The sequence below is a fragment of the Balaenoptera ricei genome, chromosome 16 (assembly GCF_028023285.1).
Source record: "Balaenoptera ricei isolate mBalRic1 chromosome 16, mBalRic1.hap2, whole genome shotgun sequence".
In the NCBI taxonomy this organism is placed as follows: domain Eukaryota; kingdom Metazoa; phylum Chordata; class Mammalia; order Artiodactyla; family Balaenopteridae; genus Balaenoptera; species Balaenoptera ricei.
The window spans coordinates 35,144,437-35,168,530 of NC_082654.1; the positions used below are offsets into that span (position 1 = coordinate 35,144,437).

The 24,094-nt window shown below is 39.7% G+C and overlaps 1 protein-coding gene across 8 annotated transcripts in view; it reads left to right on the top strand.

The window, feature by feature from the left end:
* The window catches only part of CPEB3 (cytoplasmic polyadenylation element binding protein 3), a 205,746-nt gene that overhangs the window by 27,037 nt on the left and 154,615 nt on the right, over window positions 1-24,094 (top strand). For 7 of the 8 annotated variants that reach the window (XM_059900380.1, XM_059900373.1, XM_059900374.1 and 4 more), the window contains exon 2: window positions 2,134-3,152. In XM_059900380.1, coding sequence (XP_059756363.1) covers window positions 2,134-3,152 — 1,019 coding nt within the window. Of the gene's footprint in view, window positions 1-1,782; window positions 1,897-2,133; window positions 3,153-24,094 lie in introns of all 8 variants that reach the window. The other variant, XM_059900375.1, reaches the window with a different exon arrangement.

Sequence of the window (24,094 nt, forward strand, 5' to 3'; positions counted from 1 at the left end):
CCTCTTTGTCATATTTTACAATACTGATCAAAGCCATTATTTTAGACGAAGGGAGCTAAGGAACACAAAGTCAATCTTAAGTAGGTTTAATTGGTAGTAGCTGGCGATTTGTGATGTGTATTATATTGGGTTGGGTTTTTTGGGGGTGGGGGTCGGGGGGAGGAGTAGAAAGGAGAATAAGGTGGCTGTGAAGCTTTTCCTCGAGCCCACTATTTTGTCTATGTATGAAACTTTGAAATGAAAGATTAACCATTTTAAAGATACTCTTTAATAAAATAGTAGAACTACTTTTAATCCCATTTCTTAGTCTGACGTATTTTGCTTAATAGTTGAAAGGGGAAGCATAGACATTTTCCAACACATTTATCTTACAACAGTTATTATCGTGAGAATGTCCAAAGACAGAACTTCTGTGTGTATCTGAATGCCCTTTACAAGTGTCCTGAGAAAGATGCTTTTCCAAGTATCTGAGTTAATTAACTGCATTAAACATATTAATAACTTTGTTGCAATTATACTGAATCATCATCTAAAAATAATTATATATTTGGTCATATGCTCCTTGAACACTTCAAAATACTTGTTTTCAGGGTCTTCGCACTGTAATATTCATATATTTAAAACAATTAATGTACTCTAAGGGACAAGCTAACTCAGTGATAACTATGTGTATGGAAATCTCCTGGTTTTGAGCGATGACTATTTTCATCCTTGAATGATAAAACATGCTGTATGGCAGAGGTGAATATAGCCCTTCTGTGCGAAATGGAAAATACCATACTCTCCTTATATGGCTAAATGAAGCAGTGATGGCAGTGCACTATAATTGCAATGTATGAGAATTGGGGACTTTGTACTATGCTATTTTTAACACGTTAGCTAGCATATGGTAATTCAGGGTCTTCAAACCATAATCTTTCACTGCTAATACCAGTGATAAGAGAATGGATTCTAAATTTGCCAGAGTCTTGTGACCAAGGCAGTAGCAGGAGGATTCAAAAATGAAAAATCTGGCAACCCCAGAGTTATCTTGACTTTCTGCTTAAATCTCAAGAGGGATTTTTTTAAAAGCCCCGCCCCCACCCCATCTCATAGTCACAGTCCCCCGCCCCCTCCCTCCGTCCCTCCCTCCTCCCTCCCTCCGCGTCTCTCTCTCTCTCTCCCTCCCTCCCTCCCTCCCTCCCTCTCCCCGTCTCTCTCTGACCTTAAATCCAACCAGAACATTTCTTCACTCTGCGGAGAAATTCTCAGGCTCCTGTTGAGACCTGAACCACTGAGATGCCAAAAAAATCTCTTGTGCGGCAGAATTGGAGACGAGAAAATTGGAGAATAAGCAGAAAAACCCTAGTCCTTAGAGTAACAAGAAGCAAGCACTTGAAAATGTTTCAGTAGATTTTTACCTCTTTAAAAACAATGTGTTTTTGTTGTTGTTGTTGTTGTTTGTTTTAATGTGTCCTAACAAAATGGAGTAGCTGCAGCTCCTGGGAGGCCAGAGAATGATTGTGCAGCTGAGTCCTCCTCCTAACAAATGCCAAGGATTTCCTCCCTCGTGGTTCGCTGTTGCTAAATGAAACAATTATCGAGGCAAGAAGGCAGTTTGCTAATCAAGGGGAATAAGACTTCTGTTTCTTTAAAGTGCCGGAGCGGGGGTTAGAAAGGGTCGTGTGCGGTGTCTTTTTAACCTTGCTGAAGGACGCAGCAGTATTTATTGACGTATGCAAATAGCTGGGGGAGGGTGGTGCTTGGGAAAAAACAGGAACCAGAATCGGTTTCTCATTGCAGGGTGAACGCTCTGAGTTCCGGTGAAGGGAAAAGAGACGTGGCGAAATTGCCGTCTTTCTGTCTTATAAGCACATCTCTCACTAATACAGAAAAGGAACCTAGACATCAGAAAGGGTGAAGACGCTCTCACAGTATTTTTAGAGACCTTGCATGAGCTCCCCCCACCCCGCACCCTCCTCCCCCCGCTCCCCCAGCCCGACCTGTTCTTCTAAATGGGAGATTATGGATTTGCATTGCAATTGGCTAATAGCGGTGGCACTGGATTTTCGCAAGTAAAACACCCGCCCGCTTCAGCAAGGGGCATTAACGAACACATTGACAATAACGCGTCTCTCTTTTTTCCCGTTTCAGCTGCGCAAACCATGCAGGATGATTTACTGATGGACAAAAGCAAAACCCAGCCCCAGTCCCAGCAGCAGCGGCAGCAGCAGCAGCAGCCCCAGCCCGAGCCCGGCACAGCCGAAGCCCCGTCCACGCCCCTGTCCTCAGAGACCCCCAAGCCGGAGGACAGCAGCGCAGTGCCGGCCCTCAGCCCCGCCGCGGCCCCGCCGGCCCCCAACGGCCCCGACAAGATGCAGATGGAATCGCCGCTCCTGCCGGGCTTGGGTTTCCACCAGCCCCCTCAGCAGCCGCCGCCGCCGCCGCCGCAGGAGCCCGCGGCGCCGGGCGCGTCGCTGTCGCCGTCCTTCGGCAGCACCTGGTCCACGGGCACCACGAACGCGGTAGAGGACAGCTTCTTCCAGGGGATCACGCCAGTCAACGGGACCATGCTCTTCCAGAACTTCCCTCACCACGTCAACCCGGTCTTCGGAGGCACCTTCTCCCCGCAGATGAGCCTGGCGCAGACCCAGCACCACCAGCAGCCGCCGCCGCCCGCACCGCAGCCCGCGCAGCCCGCGCAGCCCCCGCAGGCGCAGCCCTCGCAGCAGCGCCGGTCGCCCGCCAGCCCCAGCCAGGCTCCCTATGCGCAGAGGGGCGCCGCCGCGGCGTACGGTCACCAGCCCATCATGACTAGCAAGCCGTCCTCGTCCTCGGCCGCCGCGGCTGCCGCGGCCGCCGCGGCTGCCGCCTCGTCCGCGTCGTCCAGCTGGAACACGCACCAGAGCATGAACGCGGCCTGGAGCGCGCCGTCCAACCCGTGGGGCGGCCTGCAGGCGGGCCGGGACCCTCGCCGGGCTGTCGGCGTGGGCGTGGGCGTGGGCGTCGGGGTGCCTTCACCGCTCAACCCCATCTCGCCGCTCAAAAAGCCCTTCTCCAGCAACGTGATCGCGCCGCCCAAGTTCCCCCGCGCGGCCCCGCTCACCTCCAAGTCCTGGATGGAGGATAACGCTTTCCGGACGGACAATGGTAACAATCTGTTGCCATTTCAGGTAATGCTCCAGTGCACCTGCACACGCCTTCCTTCTCTGCTCCCTTTGCCTTGTCTTCCCTGCCATTTAATTAGGCCGTTGATTTTTGTTCTTTAAAAAAGGCAGCGATGCCCTGCCGTTTTCCAAAGCCTTCAGTTCACTGGGGCTGTTCCACGACCGGGGACAAGGGTGGGGGAACACTGTGACTGCTGGCGGAATCGTATATATGCACCCTGACAAGATAGAAAAGAGCCTTTTTCTTTTAGCTTATTTTTTCCTTCATCGTGCTTGTGCCTCTTCTTTTGACCTTCTTCGACAAGAAAAGCTGCAAGTGTATGGCAGGGTGCCGGCATAGTCCCAGGATGAGTAGGCTGGGATTCCTGTCGTTTTAAGTAGCTACACATTTCGCGTTATGCAATCCCGGGCTCAGGGTGCCTCCTGAAAGCCGTCCACTCCCAAACCACTATGGCCCCCCTCTTAAAGGGGTTAACAGCCCTTGAGCGTTGCTATTTCAGACAGTTGCATACGCTCAATTAAACTAATGTGAACACATGTGTTTATGTCTCGCGAAGGTGCTGGCATCATTAATAGCAATCAGCATATTGCCCCTGCCGGGAAAATTATGAGTGTGAGATTCCAATAAACACTGGAACTCTATCAGGGACCAGGATGGAAGAGTGGGACTTCTAGGGGTAACCCTTCCTACGTTACCTAGAAGAAGGACTTAAGAAATTGTTTTTTCCAGAGGAAAGAGACAATAGGACGCGACCTTCAGAGCCATATTGCAATGGAGACTATTTGCTAGCTAGCGCTGAAATATTTAAAGCTGCAGTGTCCTTCAGTTGGGTTATTTAAGAAGACAATGCAGATCAATTACACCATCTGAAACTGGGCAAAGTGAAAGTCTTGCAACTTTAATGAAAAATGAGCCTTGTGTCTTGGTGTTAAATGCCAATGAAAAACCCAGGAAGTGCCCCAGACAAAAAGGTTGAATGGAGTGTCCTTATTCTGTTCTCGCTTTCTGATCCAGTGTATGGCCACGTCGGTTGGCAGTGTCCTGGACATCTTGAGTTGGAAAGGGGTGGTGAGGGGGAGTGTTCACTGGAGGGCTTTGTTCTCAGGTAAACATTCACCCTTCACTTACAAATTGATTTGGCCATACGCTTCCAGGCTCAGTTAAAAAAGAAAAGAAGGAAGGAGAGAGGAGGGCCTTGGATAAGACCCAGTTTGGATCTTTGGATCCAAGGAAATGAAACAGAAATCCTTTGAGCATTGCTGAAAAATGGCAGAACCGACATTTGACAGAGTTAGTTTAAAGCAGCAGGTGCAATTGGAGGCTTCATTTTATTGCTCTTTACATTTCAGATGTGATGTTTGGCATGGCTCCCATCCATGAAGGAGGAGATAAGGTTATTAAGAAGCGCATGATTCTCTAAACTAGAGCAAGGATTTTTAACCTCAACAGTTCAAGGGGGTCCCTGAAACTCATAAATTATGTGTATGAGAGTTTTTAATGAGACAGTCTTAACACATTTTTACAGGGGCCCTTCAGGAATGGAAAAGTTTAATATTAAGGTATATTTCTCCCCATTATTCTAAAGTTTGGTTTAATAAAATGAAGAGACTGCACGCTGGGATTAGATCCCTAGAGAAAAGGAGGACTCTGCTTTCTGGAATTTCTGTGTGTGTGTGTGTGTGTGTGTGTGTGTGTGTGGCGGGGGGCTGGACAGGGAGGCTGCATTTGGTAGGAGAGCCCCTCTTTTTCTAATAGCCCCTCTTATTACTCTGATGATCTCTACCCAAATCCAGTCTTAGAGGATAACCTAAAATCTAACAGGGAGGTTTTGGGCCTGGAAGCTGATAGTGTAGACATCAATTATCTTTTTCTAAGAGTAGAATCTGAATACAACTAGCTTTTGATTATCTCCAGAAAAGGGAACTGGGGAGAGATTAAATCCATAAAATTTCCCCCAAACTGATATTGACAAGTAATGTGGGGATTGCCAGTTGTTTCTCAGCAAACCATTTACCAGCCATGCTAATGAGAGCCAGATGGACTGGATTGAGTTTGGATTCTTGTTTTTTCATCCCTGGTAGTGCTATTGAGTAGGGAAAGATGGCCAAAAGATTTGTAGGAGGAGAGATTTGATTGAAAATTGAGCTTTATAAATTTGACCTCAGGAAGAATTACATGGACTTTGTCTCATTTCTTTTTCTTACTTAAAATGGAGCTTCAGGGTTTGGAAGCAATATTAGAACCAGAGTAGGAGTAACCTGGCTGTGTTTTGGCTTGGAAAATTATCAGACTTGGTTTGTGTTGATAAGCATATTAAGTTTAAAAAAACAAAAACACCTTGAGTCTTGTGTACAGAATTTTACATGTTTATATATTTATTTAAATCATTTTTCTACAGAAGAGAAAATAACTTAAGTAGCTCCTAATGACTTTTTAAAAAATTATTTTGACAAATAAGATTTTTTTCTTTAAATCTAGGACTGTATTTCATAGAATACCAACTTAATTTTTTTATTTCAGACTCTTTGAGCTAAAAGGGGCTTTCAACAGTGATCTACTCTAATGTATCATAATATTAAAAAAAAATCCATTACCCACTCCCAGCAGTGCTGCTTCACTCTCTTTTGCCAACCCACACAATAGAATTTTTGGAGCTTTACTTATGTGGTTTATATTGTGAAAGCAATAACTGTATTTGAATGTGATTTTTCAAACTGCATGTGCTTCCTTATGCCCTTCCCTTAATTCTAACAAAGTTGATTGGTTTCTCTGGGTTGGGGTGGCTGCTTCCTTAGGGATTGCTTGTATCTAAAAGCCACCTCATTTCTATAAATAAGGAAACTGAGGTCCTGAGAGAAAGAATGGCATAACTTAGGTAATAGCACTTTGGCTAGTTTTGTTGATGTGTGTCCTTAACTTCCTTGTAGCACTAGTGCTGTCAGGTAGACTTCATTTATGTCAGGTTCTCTTTGGGCTCCATTCAAAGGGACTTACTTATGGAACTATCTCATGAGGTTCTCTATCTGGCTCTTAGTGATGTACCATCCACCAACAGAGATCAAAAGCAGTGAGGGGGCTTCCCTGGTGGCGCAGTGGTTAAGAATCCGCCTGCCAGTGCAGGGGACACGGGTTCGAGCCCTGGTCTGGGAAGATCCCACATGCCGCGGAGCAGCTAAGCCCGTGCGCCACAACTACTGGGCCTGCGCTCTAGAGCCTGCAAGCCACAACTACTGAGCCCGTGCCCCACAACTACTGAAGCCTGTGCGCCTAGAGGCCGTGCTCCGCAACAACAGAAGCCACCGCAATGAGGAGCCTGCGCACTGCAACGAAGAGTAGCCCCCGCTCGCCGCAACTAGAGAAAGCCTGCACGCAGCAACGGAGACCCAACGCAGCCAAAAATAAATAAATTTATATTAAAAAAAAAATTTTTAAAAGCAGTGAGGTACCCCACCTGGGGTATTATACATATGCTTCATTCTCTATTTATATAAGACAGAGAAGCCTAGGTTTGTAAAAGGACTAGAACAGAGGTATTTTCTATATGTAGTGAATTTCGGTTTAAATAGTGTTGTTGTCCAGAGAAATTTAGAAGGGACTTTTGAGAGCGCCTATTCCACTGCTCTGCTCATTTTCCAGAAGAGGAAATCAAAGTCCAAATATGTGTAATGACCTGCTCAAGTTCAGGTGGGTAGTTTCTATCAGAAGCAGACTTTGGAGGCAGATTGCCTAGGTTCACATCTCAACGCTGCCAGTTCCTGGGTTTGTAATCTTGCACAAATTATGTATATATGTTGACCCTCAATTTTGTCATCTGTAAAATGGGAATAATAATAATTACTCGCTTCATAGGAGTTCAGATAAGAAACTGCATGTAAAGTGCTTAGCACAGTACTTGGCCCATAGTAAAGTACCATATAAATGTTGAGTTATGATTATTGTTATTATAATGGTGGCCAGAGGCTCTGCGTGATCTTATCTTAGTATGGATTACTGCTTTTTCATCCCATGCAATCTGAAAAACCCCAAACTTCTATGTAATGTTATTTAGTCTTTTTTTTTCTGTCTGAAGGTACCCCCTGGTTACCGTAACGTGATAATCCACCATTTACCTATGACCCGGGCCCTTTGCTAAGCACTTTATATGTAGTTTCTTATTGGAACTCCTTTAAGGTAGAGGACTATTATTACCCTCATTATCCTGACAAAGAAATTGAGGGTTAGTGCATTTACATTATTTCCTCATCATCACACAGTCAGTAACTGGCAGAGTTGGGATTTGAACCCAGGAGATCTGCCTCCAGAGCCAGTGGACATCAGTTAACCAGTGCAGTGTAGAAGCAGGAGACTGGGCGGCATCTGTACTTGACCTTATGATATACTCTGGAGATTGTATTGTTAAAATATATTTTATTGAGTGGAACAGAGGAAGAAAAATATAGTGCCCATACATATACTAGATTCAACAGTAGTCAGTATTTTCCCCTATTTATTTATTTACTTAGCTATGTATTTTTGAATTTGTATTTTTGGAAAAAAATTCAAATTATGTTCTGCTTTCTCTCTGCATTTCTGCCTTTATCCCGCCTCTCTTTTCCTACCCCAAATTGAAGGCCACTGTATAGATTTTATATTTTCTGGCATAAGTCTGCTTAAATGTAGTTTAGTGTTGATTGTGCTGGTGGGTTATCTATACCAGAAAAAGAAATTCCTTACATGAATTCATGGGAATATAAATTATTTTGAAAAATAAATATGCCTATTCATAATAAATTTTGAAGAAACATCAGTGTTTTCAACCAGCCTAGGCTCCTTCTTTTGGAACCATCTTTTCAGGAAGTAATATAAATTGTCTAGTTTATGCTTGATTCTGAATAAGGATACTATGACCTAGATTTAAAACTAGAGACTCTTCTGTAGTTGGTTTCTTAACTACTGCTCCAATGCAAAAACCACTTAAAGTCCACCCAACTCTACAAACTGTTTCAGAACTTATTGTAGCGTGGTTAATATGTATGCCAGCAAAGCCACATTATCTATATTCTATTTAAAAGAGATATTGGTTAGGAAATATTAGAAAGTTTTCTATGCTACTGAAAACATTTATCTAATATAAACTGTTTACTTTAAAATTGCATGTTGAAAAGTACTTAGCTTTAAACTCTTCATGACCTTGCAGCAAGTTGATATAAAAATATGCTCTCAGAAATGTAATGCGTTTAGATATCCTCTAAGACACAAATTTCTGCTTAAATAGCTTTCTCCACTGGTTGGCCTGTTTTGCTATCTTTCAAGGGCTGCGCAAGGTGTAATGCTCGTCCATTTGGAAGGTGTCATTGCTCAGTTGGTTTTTGGAGTGTTTTGATCTGCAAGTGTCAAAAGATTATGGCTTCGTTACTACAATATGAAAAATCTGATGCAGCCATGTGGATTTTACTAAGGAAAGGAATGGAGGGGAGTATAGAGTAGTGGACAGCCCATGAAGCCTGGAACGAGGAAGACACTGGTTGAAGCCTCAGCTCTGTCACTGGTGACTGGAGTCAAGTCATTTATTCCATGTTTCTTTTTCCAAGAAGTCTGCAAAAATGGAGAGAGAGAGCCTATCTTCTGGGTTTGCTTTGAGAATGTATACAAAATGTTCAAAAAATTAGATACTGTTATGACTCTTAAATGCCTGCCTAACCACCAGTAATTAGAGACAGTTCGAGTTTAATAGAGGAAATATTTGTTGATAGCTAGTAGTCTAGGATTAAATGCTAGTTGATGACATCTGGAAGTGGAGAAGGCCTAGAAAGATGTGTCCAGCAGGGATGGAAGAGCAATGAAAGGCTCTTTGTATGTTATGGTGACTGCCTGTCCTAGAAAGCCAGTCATAGTGCTCTGAAAGTTAGGGAGTTTAGAGTTAGTCACGAGGATGGTGTATATTTGTAAATAACCTGCTTCTGCCATGGCTGACTCACCAATGCAAATGTGAGATTTTGGTAGTTCTGGAGCTCCAAAGGCTCTGATTTGAAGTTCCTTATCACCACTTCCCTGAAGACCATGCCTGACTCTCTGTAGAGGCCAGCATGGTTGTCAGAGATAGAATTCAGTATAGAGGCCCAAGTTTGGATCTTGAGAGTTGAGGAATATAATATAGCCACAGCTTCAAAGGTGCCTTCCTGGGGAGATGGCTGTGCTTTCAGTAGTAGCCAGCCTTACAAGGAATTTTCTACACCTGGTCCTTATACCTTGTACATGGCTTGTTCTCTGGGGGTTCTGTTATGCTTCAGTTCTTTTACATTTAGTTTTCATATCCTTCAGTGTTCATTACAGGTGTTAGGCATGTAAACTTAATGTGAAAACGTTGTAATATTTTGACTTAACTTGATGTGGAAAAGTACTAGTGACATATCCTTCAGTGTTCATTACAGGTGTTAGGCATGTAAACTTAATGTGAAAACATTGTAATATTTTGACTTAACTTGATGTGGAAAAGTACTAGTGAATTAAAATAATACAATAAGTTAGCGTCTTAGAATCAACACTGCTTTTCTTTCCCCAGAAGCACTATTATATAATTCTCAAAAATAATGACTATATGATATGAACCCTTGTTGGCGGTCTTCAGAGGAGAGGAACAGAAATGGGTGCCAAACAGCCTTTATATCATTTGAAGTGATCATAGAATAAATGTACACAGAGGGAAGGAAGCTTTGTGTACTGATATTGTGTGGTTAAGACTGTTGTACAGCCAAATATCTTCATTCTTCAAGTGTTCAAACTTATTTCAAAGGCAAGGTCAAATTCAAGAGAAAAAATGTAACTACCTATCTTTAGTAATTCAGTGCAACGAATTAAATGGCCAGTGCTACCGACTGAACCAGTGTCTAGAAGTTCATGAGCACTTGACACTTAGTAGGTGCTCATTACATGAATGACTAAACATTTAAATACAAGTTGCTATAGTTTTGTCCTTTCTACAATACAGTATATTTAACATTTTCAAGACAGATTCTCCACTATAGCATTGCTTTACAAGATGTTCACAGAATATGGAAACATAGGTGAATGTACAGAATGTTATAAAGGACATCTTCAATTTGTAAAAACAGAAAATATCTGGCTTTTCAGACTTTATGGACATTCCTAGTTTCTAGGCTGTGACTCTGTACTTTGGTAGGCTAAGAAGTAAGCAGGGTTCTTGCTTTGACATTAGAGATTTTGGCAACCAATAGATGGGAACATTAACTTGTATCCTATGAGTTAAATTTTTCTTTACCTCTTCACTGTTAATCATCTCATTGTTGTGGAGTTAACTTACCCTGTCATGGTGGTCTATTTTATTCCTGTCTTCCCAAATCAAGTTATTAATACTGGAAGTGATCAGAATGAGGGTCAGAATAATTCTGACAATAACACTTAGAAATATTAAGGTGACAATTCTTTGGTCTAAGAGGTTGACAAAGAGTAGGTTATAGTAGGTCCATTCAGCTAGTCATTCGTTTGAAGATTGTGAGATTGGAAAGCAGAGATGTAAAGGGCAAAAGACTTTCTATCTTAAATATATGGTAGAGTTTGGGGACTAGCTAGGGATTTAAATACTTCAGAGGAAACATTTTAGTGATCTGACACTCTAACCCCCTACTCAAAGTCCAGGAGACCCAGTTCTTAGGTTTCAGATAGGCAGCAATTAAAAAGGACAAGAAGTGAATGTGCCCAGAAGCACCTCTCTTTTGCAATCTGCCGTGGAAAATTTCCTTTCCTCTTTTGGACTAGAGAAATATAAACTAGATACGCAGGGGATTAAAAATAGTGAAGACCAGTGAGGTTTATGAATAAAGATTGTGGCGAAAGGCTGAGAGACAGTTTTGGGAGCATGAATCTTTTTTTTTTAATGTGCTTGCATTTGATTTTATGGGTAAGCTAGTCAACTCTTTGCCATATTGTTGTTTAAAGTGGTTGTAATCAATAGTAGAATCCTGAGTTCAGATAAACAGTTAAGAAGGATAGCGTAAGCAGTATTTTTGTTAAGCACATATCTATTACAGGATTCCCTGATCAAAGGGATAGGATTTACATTAAGTATCTTTTGGCATCATCATTCGCAGTCATAATCCATGTACTCCAGCTTTTGGGTGTTGTATTATTTTTGATGTCTTCTCCAAATAGATTCAGCTAACAAATACATGGGACTCTGCATGTCAAGCACTGGCCTCACCCTTTGCACATAAATTATCTTATTTAATCCTTACACATTCTTGTGAATTAAGAATTATCATCCTACTTGAGACTCAGAGAATATCACCTGACTAGTAAGGTGACAGAGGAGGAATGGAAATGTAGGTCTTTAGACTCGATGTCTAGTTCTCTCATTTTATTATACCCGCTTGCCTCTTATCACTTACCATCTTTCAGTGTGTCTTTGATGTTGCACTCTTCCCCCAGATCTCCCCTGATTCCCCTCATCCCACATTGTCTTTATAGCACTTGTTACTGTCTGAAGTGAGCTGGGTTTGTTTGTTTGTTTGTTTGTTTCTCCACACTAGAATGTAAGTTCCACAAGGGCAAGGACCTTTTTCACTGTAGTGTTTTCAGGGGTTGTGACAGTATCTGGGATATTTTAGGCACATGGGAAATGTTTGTTGAATGTGTTAATGATTTACATTTACAAATGATTGATAAGACACTTATTGGTCATTTATATGTAGCTAGCAATGTAAGAGCAATTTCATTTTATAAACATTTACCTGGCTGCTACCAGAGGTCAGGCACTAGGGATTAAAACTGAACCATATCTGGTCCTCAGACAGCTCCCTGAGAAACATAAATTAAATTACAGGATGATAAGTTTTATACTTGTGTGTGATATGCACAACAAAGAGAATGTGTACTTGCAGAGGAAGGAATAATTAAATTTGTGTGTGGGGAGAGGGAGGGTTGGGAAATCTCCAGGAAAGTCTTTTGTAATTTAAAATACTTTCGAAGTTTTTCTGATTTTGAAAGTAATGCATATTCACTGTCTGAAACTTGAGGGGAAAAAAATTGCCCGTAATTCTGTTACCCAGTGATAAGTACTCTTAATGTGTTGGTGCATTTTCTGCCAATTCTCTCTTTTTTTTAATGTATATGTATAGTGTACTTTATATGGTTGAGATGATTCTGTGTAAACAATTTTATCGCCATATTTTTTAGCTTTTCATATCATTAATTTTTAAACATTTTTTATTATTGCATAATAGTCCATCACAGGAATCCACTGTAATTTAACAAATTATTTCTGTATTTGGAGGATTTAGCTTTTCGGTTTTTAACTGTTAAACATAATGCTGTCATGAACATCATTGGGCATTTTAAATCTCTATTTAGAAGTGAATGGGTAGGGATCCATAGACAGACCAGGGCATGGGGGTAGAGGTTGCAGCAAATATTTATTTTAAGCAGAGGGAAAAACAGGGACACAGGTAAAAAACAGCATGGTGTGTTGAGGGAGCAGAAGATTCAGCATAGGGGTGAGGCAAATGAGAGATGAGACTGGGGATGTAGGTAGGGGCCACATCACAAAGGACATTCCAGCATTTCTGTGTCTTCAACTTTGTCCAGTAGGGACACTGAAGGATTTTTTTTAAAATTAATTTATGAATTTATTTTTGGCTGCGTTGGGTCTTTGTTGCTGCATGCGGGCTTTCTCTAGTTGTGGTGAGCGGGGGCTACTCTTCGTTGCGGTGCACGGGCCTCTCACTGCAGCGGCTTCTCTTGTTGCGGAGCATGGGCTCTAGGCGTGCGGGCTTCAGTAGTTGTGGCACGTGGACTCGGTAGTTGTGGCACGCAGGCTCAGTAGTTGTGGCACGCAGGCTCAGTAGTTGTGGCTCGCGGGCTGTAGAGCACAGGCTCAGTAGTTGTAGTGCACGGGCTTAGTCGCTCTGTGGCATGTGGGATCTTCCTGGACCAGAGCTCGAACCCATGTCCCCTGCATTGGCAGGCAGATTCTTAACCACTGCGCCACCAGGGAAGCCCACATTGAAGGATTTTTAAGCTGAGAGCCATTGTAAGGCTTTAATTTGGTGAATGAAGTGATCACATCTTTGTTTCGGAAAGATTATTCTGGGATATGGATTGTCAGGAACCAAACACAGACAGGGAAACCAGTTAACATGTAAGGACCTAAATTGATTGAGAGGAAGGGACAGACTTGAGAAATGAATTAGGAGACCAACTGGAGGACTAGTGATTGCTTGGATGTGGGTAATAAAGGAGAAGGAGGAGTTTAGAATGACTGTTCAAGTTTTGGTTTAGGCAGCTGGGAAAAATGATATAGAAGTGAAAAGGCTTAATAGTGGCAGATTAGAATTTTCATGACTCATAAGCCCAGGTGGGTTTAGACTGGGGGAACTTCAGAAGAGAAAGCTATGTGTTGGGAATATTTGAGCAAGTGATTTGACATCTCTTATCCACCCGTGCTTTTATATGACTCTTAATGCGTGGGAAGGAAAACCTTATTAAGATAGATTACTTTGTGGACTACTTATTAAAACACTAAATCTGAGAGAAGAAATAACTACCATTCTAAGTCAAGAGCTTTTTCTGATTCTAGCCTTATTTATTTATTTATTAAAAAAATTTTCTTTATTGTACCCTGAGAATTAGAGTATGTGTTCGCTCATTAGTCATCTTGTTTATGGGTTACAGCTAGGCATTGCAGAGAACTATAAGGAATTGCTAACCAATCAATCATATGGGAGGATCACAGGAATTAAGAGAAATGAGACCTGGCATCCTTTATTATTTAAGTTGAATAAACTCACTTGAGAGGTCAATGTATGTTATTAGAAGGTCTGAAATATCACTAATAAGGTCTTAGCAAAGTTGAGATTAGACCTTATGGAATTTAGTTCTGCTGTACTAATAAAATGCTTAGTTTTTTAATGGGTGTAAACATGATAAAATGTTTTGAAGCTTAAGATCTGTAGAGCCACAGGGAGATGAGCTTTCATGGAGCATGAAGGAGAAATGGGGACAGGGTATAATATCCACCAGAATTGTGTGTTTATTCATTTGTATTTCTAGGGAGAGAAGTGGGCTGTAACATTCATTAAATTTCCTGAGGAATCCGTAACTTGAAAATGGTTAAGAATTACAGATGCTGCTACATGGCACCCAATAAATCTTTAAAAGATTTTTAAAACTTAGGCATCTCATAAAATTTGTCTTTCTCCCTCTTCACAACTCACAAGAATTTTGCCTAACTTTAATTTGAGAGCTTTCTAAAGAGAAGGGACCAGGGACTTCCTTGGCAGTCCAGTGGTTAAGACTCTGTGCTACCAATGTAGGAAGCACAGGTTCAATCCCTGGTGGGGGAACTAAGATCTCGCATGCCACGTGGCACGGCCAAAAAATAAATAAATAAATAAAATGAAAACAAATAGAAGGGACCCAACTCCTCTTTCATCTAGCTTTTTCTAGAGCATTCAAATTACCTTTTTTTTTTTTTTTTTGGCTGCGTTGGGTTTCGTTGTTGCGAGTGGGCCTTCTCTAGTTGTGGCGAGCGGGGGCTACTCTTCGTTGTGGTGCGTGGGCTTCTCACTGCGGTGGCTTCTCTTGTTGTGGAGCACAGGCTCTAGGCTCACGGGCTTCAGTAGTTGTGGCAGGTGGGCTCAGTAGTTGTGGCTTGTGGTCTCTAGAGGACAGGCTTAGTAGTTGTAGCACATGGGCTTAGTTGCTCCGCGGCATGTGGGATCTTCCCGGACCAGGGCTCGAACCCGTGTCCCCTGCATTGGCAGGAGGATTCTTAGCCACCAGGGAAGTCCTCAAATTAACTTTTCATCATAATTTTTTGGCATTCATTTCACTGGCTTGCATATATTAAATCACATACTTATAATAACACTAGCATTACAAAGATTAGGGGACAAACCCATCATTTCTAGGTTGACTTGTAACTAATCTGGTAGGACAGAAATTTATAGGCTTATCGGTCACAAGTGTTGAATGTACTATGGGCATTTTTTTTATTGGGAAGGTGGAACTCATGGGTTAATCTGGAAAGTAAATTAATCAAAGCTTCAACTATAGTAGATGCTTATGTATTTTAATGAATAAATGGACTAGGAAGTTTTGATTCAAGAGAGGGATGTTATTCCATTTCTGGTATAGGAGGTACAGTTAGAAATATTGACTTTCAGAAATTGCAAATATATAAGTGACCTCCTTTGCTCAAGAGGAACATGTCCACTCTCCCATTCATGTCTTTGTTGTTGCTTTTCCTACTATTGTAACCTAATGAAGAGAGTAGAGAGTAGAACTGGGGGAGAGGGTAGAAATTGGGGGTTTGGGGGGTAGAGGAGCAGTTGTTCTAGATCTCAATGATAGACCTGCAACACACCAAGAGAAGTGAAACAGATCTTAAGTTTTTCACATAGAAACAATGTTGCCTATATGATTTAGGGGTTTTTTGTTTAGCTTTGTAACCAATTAACTACTTCTAGGCCAGTGTGGAAATCTAGCTATCATCTATTACTTAGTTTTTATTGGTAAAGAGCCATTTTAACAATAGAGCATTTTGGAATACAGTGTCTTTAAGAAGTTATGACATCAAGGCCTGGTAAGAAAAATTGACCAAACTTTTGCCAGTTCTGAACTCTTTTGCAGCATCATATTCTGTATATGCCTCAATTAAAACAGAAAGACTGTTTTGTTAGTTTGCTCATTTGGGGAGGGAGTTGGCTGGGTTTTTTTTAAGATGACAGTTTAAGTTGAAGCTTTACCAGGCACCTTATTGCCATCGTGCTCATTCAAAGGTCAGAAGGTATCTTGGGGGGGGGGGGGGAAGCTTTAAAATAGTTGGCTCTTAAGCTGCAAAAACACAATCTATCAATAAATACTTTGAATCATTTTACAATGCTGATGAAACATTATTTTGCAATGTTTGTCAAATTAAACTTTGTGTTGATTTTAAGCAGAATAAAGGCAGACTAATTGTGCTAATGTTTCAGGATGTTGCAAAGTAAAACTTGGTGAATGGAAAATTTTTAACTCTACTTTCAAAGGCATTATAAGTTTAGTATTTTAGAAGATTTGGGATTGGGTGGGGAGATTGATTTTATCATTTTGACCTTGAATTCCTCAATATTCCAAAGACATGAGTTCATCTGAAGGTAACAAAATTATTCGGTTAACGTTTTAGAGCTTACTGCCTACTTCCTACTTATTTGCGGGGGTTGATGACTCCGTTTGACCTATCAACTTTGGTGTGATCTAGCATATGAAATATTATTCCCAAACAGCTGTTTTAAAGTTGGTGAATCATCCAGGTATAACAGAAGATTTTCATTTTAAAATACAGTGGGATATTTGATATTCTCATTCTAATTTAGGGCTAGATTCTGTTAAATGTGAAACATAGAAGGAGACTTAAAGGAAATTATTGTTTAATGTCAAAAATATAAGACCTGGAGTGAGGAGGAAATGGAGAAAAATCTCTTGATAGTGAATATATTCCTTCACACTTGAGGGATATAATGGAGGGCTGAAGTAGACAAGGGAGTTGAAGTGACACATTCTGTTAGAGCGACATAAATAATAGAGAATGTATTGAATACTGAGACATCAAAGGACATTGAAAGACAGTGAAGAAGATTTCCACGAAGAGGACAAAGCAAGGTAAAAGGATGCTTCAGCTTTTGTTACAATAATTAAATATTCAGAAAGGCAGCCACTTTATCCTATCCAGGAAGTTAAGCAATTGCCCATTTTATATTCCAGTTTTATGCAAGCAAGCCATAGGCAAGTAAGCTGACGTCAGGGATTTATATTAAAAAAGTTTCTTCTAGGGAATGTCAGAAGCAAGTTCAAAACCCAATCTTTTAATCTCCTGTGGCATGATCATAATATTCATGATGCCTCTAAGATACTTCCTTTGTTTTAAACCATCAAAGAAAGATAGACTGTGTATTTAGCGTAATTTGCATTGTGTGTATTATTGATTTAGTCTAATGACTTCTCACAATAGTCAGAATTGTAAAAAGACAACCTATGTAGAAAAGATATGTTCTGTAGATCTGTGTTTTATAGAAAAAGCTGTAGAAACTATCTATACTGTGAAAAATTCTTATATACTCTTTTATGTATTTTCTCTTTATTATAAATCTAGAAATTCATGTATATGTGGCAGTGCTGTTAACTGGAGTTCGAATTCAGTATTTACAAAGTACATACTATGTTCTTGGACTGGTGTTAGGTATTGTGAAATATCTGAATCCTGTCTTTAGAAACTAACATACATGCAACGGAGCATAATAAGAAAGCAAGGACCAGATTGTGTGATGTGTTATTTGCCATGAGTGGCCAAGTAGGGTCAAGAATAATTTGTCCTAGAATGCTTTTTTGAAAAAAATGATAGGCAGTTCCCTGTGGTCCAGTGGCTGAGACTCTGCACTTTCACTGCCGAGGGTGCGGGTTCAAACCCTGATCTGGGAACTAAAATCCTGCAAGCTGTGCGACGCGACCAAAAAAGAAAAAAATAAAATTAAAATTAAAAAATTTAAAAAGTGATAGTGTCCCATAGTTCCATTTTGAAGGATGGATAGAATTTGATTGGATAGAATGGGAATCCAAAATAAGGAAAGAAAAATGAACCATAATTGGGGTTATCGAGCAGACTTTCCTGACTAGAGCTGGGGATTTTTCATCTTACTGGGAGATGAGGATGGATTGGTTGTTCCTTAGGATTAAAAATAAACAAACAAATAAATATTTTATTTACTAGATTCCACTTGGTTTTAAAAAGCATTTAACATGTCTTTGTACATTCTACACTGTAAGAGAACTTAGATTGGAAGTAGGTGAGATAAAGGTAACAAGGATGCAAAATGGAGCTGAGAATTAGACTAATACAGATGATACTTATCATGATAGTGACAGTCTTGAATGTCTGGCTTAGGAATGTGGGTTCTTCTGCAGACAGTGGGGAGCCCTGAAGAACTAAGATCAGAGCAGTGACACAATAAAAATATATGTTTAGAAAGACAAGGCAGGTGGATTGGAGAAGTGTGTGTGCCTGCCACAGTGCAGCCTGGGGGCAAGGAGACTGGTGAGAAGGCATGATAGTAATCTTGGGTTTAGCACAAATCTAGGGAGGTATACCTGTGAGAAACCTTACAAAGGAGAATATGTCGCGAGTGCTGATGGAGTGAGTAGAGGATGTGAAGGAGCACAAGATTGTTCTGAGCTGTTATGCTTAAAACAGTATCAACTTAAGGCTACATATATGTATATACATATATATATATATATATTTTTTTTTTTTTTTTTTTTTTTTTTTCCCTCCATCTTTCTCTTTCCCTACCTGGCTTTGCCCCAGCTAAAATGTGGTGACAGTGTTTCCCACAACATTCTCCATGGAGGTCCTCATCCATTAAAAGGATTGAGGGAGAGGAGAAGAGGATGATCTTTCCCCTTTCTCACTTCGGCACTTACAGAATTTTTCTGCCTTCTCTCTGAATTTTATCATTTGAAGCTCAAGAATTCAAAACTGCTGTTGCCTATTTTCATTCTTAAACTACTGATAGGGATATTTTGACTTCTTGAATCCCTGTGCCCACAATAGGTTGAGTGTTATGCTGCTGAAGGGCTATTCAAGTAAAGATGCGCAGCAGGCATGCAATTAAAAGTGAGGATGTAGAATTGATGTAAGGTCAGGCCCTGGCAGTGAACACGAGTGTCTTTTTATGCTATAATGTTCCCTGTAAGACTTCTGTTGCTCTTCCTCCACAGAATTCACAAAAGGGGTGTCTTAGCTGTTCAGCGATTTATATTGGCTCACTCTGGGTAGTATATTTGAAGACAGGCGGGAGAACAGGGTCTCTGCTTGTTATTCTTTGTATTAAAACACATCTCTCCCTTTTACATATGTATGCACACATGTATACATGCACCCTGTAGAGACATCTTGAATAGACCATTTAATTGTGAAGTGGTATTAATGATCTAAAAGTCAAAATTTCTCTTTGATTTTGGAATACTGTTTTGTCAGTGGTCATTGTTAATCATTCTTAATTTTGTTAATATGGACTTGATTGAGTATTCATCAAGGGTGGAGAAATACTTAAGAAACTTGCTGAAAATCAAAGTAAAGCTGCCAAAGTTGCAAAATTGATTGTGGTTCATCATACTGATAAATCAAGTAAATGTGTTTTTGTCATAAATGCATGATTCTCAAGTTAAGATTTTTATTCTGATGTTCTGTAGTTAGGTTGTCATAGTGTATCTGATGTCTTTGTTTATTACGAAAATCTTTTAACTTACTGATGTGGAGAACACTAACAAAGTTGAAAGAAAATGGTTAAAATAAACTTAGGTGGGATGGGTGACTATTTTGGGGTAAGCGAAAGTGTGTATTACTTGAGATTAATATGTGTACAATGGTGAAAAGTTGAAAATCGAGTCTTATGTATGGTTTTCTGTTTAGTGATTTGAGGATGTATTTAGCTTTTCATAAATATGGCCTATTTAGGTGGCTGTAATTCTGGAGTTTAAATGTCGCCATTGAAGGGAATCAAAACGGCAGGGTATAATTCACTCTGTACAGGAAAAACTTGGTGGACTTCAGCTAACTTGCCACATTATAATCAACTCTAGACTAGGGGGTTTACCCTGGCTCCTGGGCTTTAAAATGGTATTCTACTGAGTCCTGAGACTGAAAGGAAAGTAGTAAAGATGGCTACATTTGTTTTGTGTCTCCCTTAAAACCCCACCCATTTCTACTCTGAAGACTCAGTCAGGAGTTGGGTACAAATCACAAAAACAATAAGGATTCTATAAAGTCTAAAAATTTAGATCATGTTTTCAGCCTGTTTGTAACACTCAGAAACCTCAGTGAAGTTGATATATTCCTGTTGTCTAATTTAATGTTACGTACTCCTACTCTGTCATAGCAGGAACCTTAGCAGGAACCTTAGTGCCCATATGATTTGCTCTTTCACTGTTCCAAAATAAGGTAGATTGCTACAAGTGTGGATTTTAATTTAGGTAATTTAAATCACTAGACAGAACAACCTATATATAATTACTTTTTTCTAACCGTTCCTGTTATGCCTCCTCAATACAACTTATTGCATTTTACAATTCTTATTCATTGACTTTGTCAAAGCCCTGTACAAAGACCACCAGGGAAACCTGCTGATCATATAAAGCTGGGTTTCCTGCACTTGCTGAGCCAGCACCACCTTGACAGTCTCAGGAGTGCCTTAAAAGTGGGGAAGTTAGAGTACATAAATAAATTTTGGAGGCTGAGGTTAGTCATAGGGTGGTTTTAGGTCAGAAATTAGCACAGTTTGGGCAGGGATTGGTTAAGTTTGTAAACTAGTCTAGTTGCTGGAATAGTCAGTGATCTTAACTTTGGAACACAGGAATTCAAGCTGAGTTACCATTAAATCTATTTGTCTGTAGCTGCGCTGACCAATAGAAATAGACTGCAAAGCACAGTCTATTTCTCTTATCCTGCAAGGATAATGTAAAATTTTCTAGCGGCATATTTAAAAAGTAAAAAGAAACAGGTGAAATTAATTTTAATAATATATTGTTTTTAATCTGCTCTATCCAAAATATTTCAACCTGTAATCAATATAAAAATTAATAATGAGGTATTTTACATTGTTCTTTTCATATTGTGTCTTCAAAATCCAGGATGTATTTACACCTACAACACATCTCAATTTGTTCTAGCAACGTTTCAATTGCTCTATAGCCACATGTAGAGGCTACCATATTGGACAGTGCAGATATATTGTCTTATCTTAGAACAAATGGATCTGAATGTACTGATGTTTAAAACAATTTTGTCTTAAATAGTTTGTGCTTTATGTCATGATTTGGCACAGTATATCTGTACTGCAAGTCATAGTATAGTTTTATAACTTGTGGTTTCTGTTTCATTTCTCACTTTTATGCATAAATCTATGGTTTTCCGTTAGCATGCCATCATTAAAGCAACATATATAGAGAGAGATACAATATATAATTTACAAGGAGAATGTAAGGTTTTTCTTGTATGCTTGACAGACTGTCTACTAGGCTAAGCTTTTGCTTCCAGTAGGTAGAATGTTTCATCAAATTTTCTAAAGCTAGTGAGTGTTTTGAACAACAAAAAATATTGCTCAGAAATGGCTAAATCTTGCATATATTGTACTGACACTGTTTCTATTAATTTTATGTGATGCTTTCTTTACAGTTGACAAAAGCATTTTACATACATTCTCATTTGTTATCACTAAAGATATTCCTAGATATTATCTTTGAGCTTTTATGTTTACATTTTGAATTTTATTTTATTTATTTTTTATACAGCAGGTTCTTATTAGTTATCTATTTTATACATATTAGTGTATATATGTCAATCAAAATCTCCCAATTCATCCCACCACCACCCACCCTCCCACCACTTTCCCCCCTTGGTGTCCATACGTTTGTTCTCTACATCTGTGTCTCTATTTCTGCCCTGCAAACTGGTTCATCTGTACAGTTTTTCTAGGTTCCACATATATGTGTTAATATACGATATTTGTTTTTCTCTTTCTGAATTACTTCACTCTGTATGACAGTCCCTAGGTCCATCCACATCTCTACAAATGACCCAATTTCGTTCCTTTTTATGGCTAAGTAATATTCCATTGTATATATGTACCACATCTTTATTATCCATTTGTCTGTCAATGGGCATTTAGGTTGCTTCCATGACCTGGCTATTGTAAATAGTGCTGAAGTGAACATTGAGGTGCATGTGTCTTTTTGAATTACGGTTTTCTCTGGGTATATGCCCAGTAGTGGGATTGCTGGGTCATATGGTAATACTATTTTTAGTTTTTTAAGGAACCTCCATGCTGTTCTCCATAGTGACTCTATCAATTTACATTCCCACCAACAGTGCAAGAGGGTTCCCTTTTCTCCACACCCTCTCCAGTATTTGTTGTTTGTAGATTTTCTGGTAATGCCCATTCTAACTGGTGTGAGGTGATACCTCATTGTAGTTTTGATTTGCATTTCTCTAATAATTAGTGATGTTGAGCAGCTTTTCATGTGCTTCTTGGCCATCTGTATGTCTTCTTAATATTGAGCTGCATGAGCTGTTTATATATTTTGGAGATTAATCCTATGTCCATTGATTCGTTTGCAAATATTTTCTCCCAATCTGCGGGTTGTCTTTTCATCTTGTTTGTAGTTTCCTTTGCTTTGCAAAAGCTTTTAAGTTTCACTAGGTCCCATTTGTTTATTTTTGTTTTTATTTCCATTACTCTAGGAGGTGAGTCAAAAAAAATCTTGCTGTGATTTATGTCAAAGAGTGTTCTTCCTATGTTTTCCTCTAAGAGTTTTATAGTGTCCGGTCTTACATTTAGGTCTGGAAACCATTTTGAGTTTATTTTTGTGTATGGTGTTAGGAAATGTTCTAATTTCATTCTTTTACATGTAGCTGTCCAGTTTTCCCAGCACCACTTATTGAAGAGACTGTCTTTTCTCCATTGTATATCCTTCCCTCCTTTGTCATAGATTAGTTGTCCATAGGTGTGTGGGTTTATCTCTGAGCTTTCTGTCCCATTTCCTTGATATATATTTTTGTTTTTGTGCCAGTACCATGTTGTCTTGATTACTGTAGCTTTGTAGTATAGTCTGAAGTCAGGGAGTCTGATTCCTCCAGCTCTGTTTTTTTCCCTCAAGACTGCTTTGGCTATTCCGGGTCTTTTGTGTCTCCATACAAATTTTAAGATTTTTTGTTCTAGTTCTGTGAAAACTGCCACTGGTAATTTGATAGGGATTGCATTGAATCTGTAGATTGCTTTGGGTAGTATAGTCATTTTGACAATATTGATTCTTCCAATCCAAGAACATGGTATATCTCTCCAAATGTTTGTGTCACCTTTGATTTCTTTCATCAGTGTCTTATAGTTTTCTGAGTACAGGTGTTTTACCTCCTTAAGTAGGTTTATTCTTAGGTATTGTATTCTTTTTGTTGCAATGGTGAATGGGATTGTTTCCTTAATTTCTTTCTGATCTTTAGTTGTTAGTGTATAGGAATGCAAGAGATTTCTGTGCATTAATTTTGTATCCTCAACTTTACCAAATTCATTGATTAGCTCTAGTAGTTTTCTGGTGGCATCTTTAGGATACTCTATGTATAGTATCATGTCATCTGCAAACAGTGACAGTTTTACTTCTTCTTTTCCAATTTGTATTCCTTTTATTTCTTTTTCTTCTCTGATTGCCGTGGCTAGGACTTCCAAAACTATGTTGAATAATAGTGGTGAGAGTGGAAATCCTTGTCTTGTTCCTGATCTTAGAGGAAATGCTTTCAGTTTTTCACCATTGAGAATGATGTTTGCTGTGGGTTTGTCGTATATGGCCTTTATTATGTTGAGGTAAGTTCCCTCTATGCCCACTTTCTGGAGAGTTTTTATCATAAATGGGTGTGGAATTTTGTCAGAAGCTTTTTCTGCATCTATTGAGATGATCATATGGTTTTTATTCTTCAATTTGTTAATATGGTTTATCAGATTGATTGATTTACGTGTATTGAAGAATCCTTGCATCCCTGGGATAAATCCCACTTGAGCATGGTGAATGAACCTTTTAATATGTTGTTGGATTCTGTGTGCTAGTATTTTGTTGAGGATTTTTGCATCTATATTCATCAGTGATATTGGTCTGTAATTTTCTTTTTTTGTAGTATCTTTGTCTGGTTTTGGTATCAGGGTGATGGTGGCCTCATAGAATGAGTTTGGGAGTGTTCCTTCCTCTGAAATTTTTTGGAAGAGTTTGAGAAGGATGGGTGTTAGCTCTTCTCTAAATGTTTGATAGAATTCACCTGTGAAGCCATCTGGTCCTGGACTTTTGTTTGTTGAAAGATTTTTAATCACAGTTTCAATTTCATTACTTGTGATTGGTCTGTTCATATTTTCTATTTCTTCCTGGCTCAGTCTTGGAA